We start from the raw sequence: 7,230 nt of genomic DNA, 5'->3' as shown, positions 1-7,230 counted from the left end.
TCTGAAAAATGCATGGTCAATTTCCGTTTTAAACACCAAGAGCACTTGCTAAGTTCTGCTTTCTCCGCATAGTTTTAAACCGCGCAAAAATATCCCAGTATTAGTAGGCACCACCCATAGGAAATCCGAGTATCTCGAGATGCGCAGAACGTATGCGCACAGTATCATATATACTGACCTATCAGGAACTCAGACTACACAGCATCGATCGTTTTGTAATAACTTTCTACTTAGGTTTTCTGGGCACATGTTTTATTCTCAGATGACGTTATGTACTGTGCCGCCTGCTTTCAGAGCCCTCTCCAACCTTTATCTTTTTCTGGAACTTTGCTTTCACCGAATGACCCACCGAATCAAAATTGAATTGAGCAGCAACGAAACGGAATTTGTATTCTAAGTCGCCAAAAATACGACAAAAATCCCAAAAAAAAACCGGGATAAACTACACATCAAAATACTTTAAGCAAGAAAGAAAGAAAGGAAGGAAGCAAGGAAGGAGAAAATAAAAAATAAATAAATGAAAGGGCATTTGTACGTCATTTTACAGCAACAAAAACTAAATACGGATCAGTTGATTTCACGTTATGTTTTATATTATTATTTATGCCTCGTTTTTATTTACTCCTTCAACAATACATACATACATACGTTTATTGAAGCTCCCTTTACAGGGCCTTTCAGCCACAATATATTAAAATTACAAGATAAGAATAAAATATAATAACTAATGAAATTAACTACTAAGGGAAATAAAGATATTTCAATTTATGTTAACAGCATATTTTCAAGTCTCTTCTTAAAAGTACCAGAGTTCACTACTTCTTTGAGGTCTTTGGGAAGTCTGTTCCAGCAGGTAGCCCCTCTATAGGCAAAGGATCGCTGCCCAGTTTTTAATCTGCATCTCGGCAGATTTAAATCTTTGTTATATCGCGTATTTCTGTTATGAAGGTCTGGTCTACGTGTACATTTGTTAATAAGATAGCCAAGGGCTCTTCCATTCATGCACTTATGGACCATAATAGAATCATACAACAATGTAAGCTAAACACGAATTAACTTTGTGTAACTTTTTTTCATGCATACGGTTATTACTTATATTTTTTCTTGTCTTGTATTTCGGCGTACATTTTTTTACTTTTCCTTCATGATATGAAATAGCACTGTTGTGCCGCAACTAACATTAAGTTCGCAAATTAAGAAATTGTTTCGCTGTTCAACAAATGTTCATTTATTTCCTGCTTAAGACATGTTGCATAATTACTTATACTGTACATATTAGTTCGAAGTGAAAGAAAAAATAAAGAAAGCATCTTTATTCCACCTTAACTGTCGGTGATGCGGAATATTTTTTTCACTGTGCTTTTCATAATTTGACGAATTTCTCGATATCGCCAGCAGTAAACTACAGGATTTAACGACGAATTGAGAAGAACGAAAAAAAAGGTCAGGTAATAAGCCAACAAAAAAGTAATTTGAGCATGGTCTGTTATTAACAATATTGTAGAGCAAAACTTCGGAAAATAGCATGCGACAAAAATTACATAGAAGTACACAGTATTAAAAGCGGACTTTTTCTCTCGGAATAGTTCCATTGCTTGCGCATTTTGTTGCTGAAATTGACTGTGGATTTGATTCTGATGATGTCTTACAGCTCTGTAAATGCGAACGTACGCTACTGTTGTCAAGAGAATTCCAACAAATTTAACAATCACAGCTACCATCAGGGCATTGTGTGTATTAAGCGAAACGAACAGAGAAGCAGAGCCACTACTTGTAAGCCAAACTGATACTAAGGCTAGTATGACGCGCTTTGAAGTGACAAGTTCCCGGTATCGTAGGTGAAGAGTAATAGCTAGGAGTCTATCGACAGCAATGGCGGTTACATTCAGAAATGATGCGTAAGCGAGAAGAAATAAAGAGAAATAACAAACAGTTAAAATTGTCGGACAGCGTAAGTCAAAGTTATGACCTCCATCCGCTGCCATCCTAAGCACCACTGCGAGCATTAAATGGGCGAACAATCCCACTGCAAGATCAGAGACAGCAAGACTCAGGAAGAACTTCTTTATATTAGCGGGCATCGATGAGGCTTTCCACAGGGCGCGAATAACAAGAATATTTCCAAATGTTGCTACGGGAGAAAAAACAAAGTTTAACACAGACAACGAGGACACAGCAGTCCCATGAACCTGCGCAAGTTGCTCAAGTCCCTTCAAATTGTAATCGCAGAACTCTTCGACCATGGTGAGCTTAATGATTCAGATCCAGCGAAATGTTTCACAATAAGTGTGGTGCCCCTATATGTTTGAAGCTCTTATGAGAGTCATAAACGACACCTGCAAGCAAACTGCATGAATTAAATAAGATATTAATACAACTGCATACCACGTTTCAGTGTATAATATGACCTTAAATAAGTTCGCTTTATTGCTTTAGACACGTACCTTTCATATCTTTATGCAAATTTGGTAACTTTTCCGACGGAGTAAACATTTGTCTACGGTTGGTTTCTAGTTCCTCCAAATACATGCCGTCTATTCAAAACGTAGACACTGATACCATTACATAAACTGACGATGTGTTCCATTGAAACATGTCTTTTATACGATCTAAAAACTGTCGTTGTCGTTTATTAAAATAGAGAATATTATTTGTTTCGCGATAGATGAAAGTAAAGACTTTTTTTTGGCGTTTTTTCATTAAAAGTCTCTTTTATAATTGACTCCTGTGTCATGTCATTATACCGCTCCCGTCAGTTCGGTTACATCAGGGACTCCGTTTATCGTCGAGCATCTGCTCCTTTTGTCACTCATGTGGTTTAGCTTGTAATAAGTGGAATCACTCACGTTTGGCTTGTGATTCCATACAGTAGAATTTTTCTAGACCTCAGGCGTGTATTTGAGAACTTGAAATCCATCTTTTGCTTGTTAAATAAAAAGCAAGTCTTCCTTATTTCGAGATGGGAGGAGCTTAAAAAATGAATATCACTGAAAGTCTACGTGAAAAATTAATACTAATGTTGTTTTCAACAGGTCTTAGGGGCTGTTTACATGGAGGGAGGAAGATCCTAGCACAAGGAAGATCCTAGAAGGCAGATCAACTTTTCGTTTGGTTTACATGCAGAAATTTCGGTCGAAGTGATTACCAAGAGGAGAAGACAAAGAAGAAAAATTGTCGGCCTTTAGAAGCTGAACGCTCGACTGCCGGCATTTTGTTCTTTTTTGTTCCTAGTACTAGGATCTTCCGAGCGAAGGTAGTTTACATGGAGCTAGGATCTTTCTAGTACTAGGATCTTCCTATCTCTCAGCTAGGAAAATCTTATCTCTAGGAAGATCCTAGCACTAGGGCCAAGTACAATTTTTTGCATGTAAACTGAATAAAGAAAACATATGGCACTAGGATGATCCGCCTTCTAGGATCTTCCTCCCTCCATGTAAACAGCCCCTTAGTCTTTTTACTCCAACTCATTTATACAAGTTAGCATCCCTCGAAGAGAAATCCTTAATTTTGTGGCAACAGAACTGATGTGACGGTTAATAAGAAATATTCTGAAATTGCTAATCCACATATGCAAATCAGGCGGCATATATTCGGGTCATGTGCGGCACGGACACAAATATTATACAGAGAAACAGTATTATTTTCATAACAATTCAATGGCGGCCATATTGAATTGCAATGCATTGTGGGGCGTCCAGGGTATGGCCGGTAAAAAGACAAAGATGCTTTGTATTAATCTCGTACCCAGATCTCAGTCGGTTCGGGAGTGTCGCCGGAGATCTGGGCACGTGACTGGCTTTGTATGGGATTCTGTGAATTTCTTGTGGGAGAAAGTCCAAAAACATGGAATTGTCTTGGTGGAACAGTGGAAACAACTCTGCGTTGTCCTGGCTAGAAGCGAGTAAAAAGAAAGCAAAACAAGTGATGAAGTTTTGGTTTTAAGTGAAAAAACAAATGAGACTTTCATATCGCGATAAAACTGACTGCACAATACACGGTTTTAGCCCCGTTTTTTAGCCCATTATATTCTGGTTACGGGTTCCCTGCTAAGAGTGGAGTACAAACTTTCATCGTTTTAAACTACCTGTTCCTTTCTTAGATGTAACGAGGTTGATTCTATTAAAAACAAACAGTTTTGTTACAGCGCCTTAGAGTTGCGTGAGCCTTAAGGTGGCTTACTATAGTTTTTGTACTGTGCGAGTCTTTGATATGCGCGCGCGCTACCCATCGCGCGAAAGCATCACGCGCGAGGAAAATCACGCGAGCTTGCTGAGGAAACCCGCCAGCACAAAAACAAAATGGCGGCTCTGGGAAAAATTTCCTGTTATTCCAGGTGGGTTTCAGAAGTGTGTTTACAGTAGCTAGATCGTGTTTGGGCTTGATAACTGAAAAAACGTGTTGTCTAATGGTTGCCGGCCCTTAACAGCCTTAAAGCCTTTGAAGAGTTGTGATTTTGCGCCAAATGTTTGAACACGAACAGCATGCACTCACCAGTTGGAGCGCGCGTGCGCGTGCTGGAACCCGGGTTTTCCCAGAACAAGCATGCGCAATGGTCCTCTCACCGTAGGTCGCAAAAACTATTTTTTCTCGCTTTGTTTCTCCAAATCTAGCCGTACAATCTATGTTCAAATTTTTGCTGTTGAAAGAAAACAATAAAACGGAAACGTAAACATTTTTTAGAGAAAATCCGTCAGAAATTTTTAAAGGGATTTTCAAATAAGGCAAAATTTCCCAATTTTGTCATTTGCCAAATTTCTCCCTGTCAAAATTTCGTGTTCTTCCCTGTAAATACTTATTTTTGCCCACTTTCCAAATCCTGAAATTTTGAAGTGGGGTCGTACGGCTAGATTTAGAGCCAGACAACTCTGAAAGGTGTAGTTTCCAGGCCCCCAATAAGACTCATTCTTTTGTATTTAACACTTTTTGAGCATTCTAAATTTAATTTCTGACTCAAAATAATCTATTTTGTATTTACTGTACTAGAAAAAATGTGCAAGAAAATTCCTGTTGGCGTTTTTCTTAAGTTTGATTTAAGGCGTTCTTTCACTCCAGAAAACTGTAGTGAGCCACCTTAAATAAATAAAATAAATAGGACATTTCCAAGTTGCCGCAAACCTCATTATGAAAGCGAGTGTAAAAGCAAAGTTTTTATCACGAAAATTAGTTTTCATTCATATGCAAACAAAACTAATTTTCATAAGAAAAGCTTTGCACTTAGCCTCGCTTTCATCATGAGGTTTACAGCAACTCGGAAATGAGGTTTACAGCAACTCGGAAATGGCCTATTAACTAGCATGAAAATTGTCAAGCTGAATCTCACAAGGGGTGGTGGTGGGGGGCGGGGGGGTCCATGATAGTTTGAATTTAGAAGGAATTGTGTAGGAAGAAGAAGCTCTGCTGATTAGTCTATTCCATTTACAAATTCATGTAGTTTTTTCAAATTTTAACCCTTTAAGCCCTAACAATGATCAGCATCAAATTTCTCTTTGTAATATTGATGCTTATTCAACCCTTGAGGTCATGAGAATTGAAGATATGATAATCCAAGGTGAATTTTCTTGATATTGTAATAACTTTTCCACATTTCTTTTATAAGAAAAGTATGGGGAGAAGATGGGAGAATTTGTTCTGTTTTATTAGGGATTAAAGGGGTTAAAACTTAATCTATAAAATCTCTCCTCTGCAGTTTATTGGCGATGCCACCTCCATACAATACCTTGAGTAGTTCTAAATTTCTGAAGTATTCCAACTGTAAAAAAAATAAAAAATAAAATCTTGCTTTTGTGTGTCACTTGTGTGAAAATTTATGTTCCCATTAATCGAAACACGGTCTTTCTATTTCTGGAAATCACTCTGCTCTAGCTTCAAGGAATGATTATTGTTGAAAAAGACGTTAAATTCCTCTTTGATAAGAAAATTATGATCAGCCTTACACAAATTTGTTTGTTAGTTTTCTAAGAAAACTTCAATGGTAAACGCTCTTATTTTTGGTCACCTTTTCCTGTCTGCTCAAACTATAGTTCTGAAATTATGGTAAATGTCAGTGTCAGATTTTCAGAAGGTCCATTGACTTAGATAATATACATTTTGTACTTATTTGTTAATATGCATGTGAGATGCTCTCTGCCAAAGAGTATAAAAGTTTCTTTTAGATTATTTTATATTGACGGTAAATAAACCTTGCTTGTTGATGTTGATGTAGTAAATGCATGTCTATCCGCCATGCCTTCTTACCTTGCTCACTCACTCCACCAATGCAACCGTTGTACAGAGGCACAAAGTATTTGCATTGTATAAGTATCTCATTTATGTCTTTGCAGCAAGTAGCCATTGTTTCTTCCTTAGGCCATGGGGAGGGGAGGGGGGGGGGGGGGTCAGATTCTGCTACTGTAACTGTTAGGGAATAAATCGTCCAAAATGTTCCTTCGCTGTAGTGTTCCACAGGGAACGATTCTTGGGCCCCTTCTATTTCTATTATATATAAATGATTTGCCTAATTGTCTCCAGCATTCCCAACCAAGGATGTACGCCGATGGTATTACTTTTGCTGGTAGTGATGTTGATGAAATAAATAGTCGTATTAATCTTGATTTGGAGAGAATTCGTGTGTGGCTTGCAGCCAACAAACTAACTTTAAATATGACAAAGACAGAATTCCTTCTGATTGGTTCTAAGCAAAGGCTTTTAAATTTTACAGCGAATCCTAATGCTAATATGGACCAGTTTCCGATAAAACGAGTCTCGACTGTTAAATCCTTAGGTTTACACATTGATGAAAATCTTACTTGGGAGTGTCACATCAATGAGCTTTCTAAAAAGATTGCTTCTGGTATTAGCGCCATTAAACGTATTAGGTATTTGGTCCCATATAAGACTTTACTTTCCATTTATAATTCATTAGTCCAACCTCATCTCGATTACTGCAGTTCGGTGTGGGGATCCTGTTCTAAGAGTCTTTCTCAAAAGTTACAAAAATTACAAAATTGCACAGCACGCGTCATAACATTTTCAAATTGCGATCGTAGTACTGATGAATTGTTGCGGATGGTAAACTGGGTGAAACTGGATCGTCAACGCTTCCTTCAGTTATACAGAAGTATTTTCGCACAGTTTATAACTATGCAGGAAAAGCAGATTTTAGCAAGGGCTATTGGAATCCAAGAGAGAGAGTCGGGCATTTTTTTTTTGATAATTTAGCAACAATTATTCTAAAAGGTAGTAAAATACAAA

At 37.7% G+C, this 7,230-nt stretch overlaps 1 protein-coding gene across 1 annotated transcript; it reads right to left on the bottom strand.

The window, feature by feature from the left end:
* Positions 1-625: 625 nt before the first annotated feature.
* Positions 626-2,254, bottom strand: LOC146485211 (melanocyte-stimulating hormone receptor-like). Its single transcript, XM_085103612.1, has one exon. It carries the CDS (start codon positions 2,241-2,243, stop codon positions 1,323-1,325), a length of 921 nt encoding a protein of 306 aa, XP_084959738.1. The 5' UTR covers positions 2,244-2,254; the 3' UTR covers positions 626-1,322.
* Between the last annotated feature and the right edge of the window lie 4,976 nt (positions 2,255-7,230).

Source organism: Pavona decussata, unplaced genomic scaffold (assembly GCF_977016875.1).
Source record: "Pavona decussata unplaced genomic scaffold, jaPavDecu1.1 SCAFFOLD_27, whole genome shotgun sequence".
Classification (NCBI taxonomy): Eukaryota; Metazoa; Cnidaria; class Anthozoa; order Scleractinia; family Agariciidae; genus Pavona; species Pavona decussata.
Note: the sequence above shows the minus strand (reverse complement) of the source record. Positions and strands in the feature narration are given on the sequence as shown.

Coding starts and splice junctions, on each gene's coding strand:
- LOC146485211 (XM_085103612.1), bottom strand. CDS start 2,243: ATGGTCGAAGAGTTCTGCGATTACAATTTGAAGGGACTTGAGCAACTT.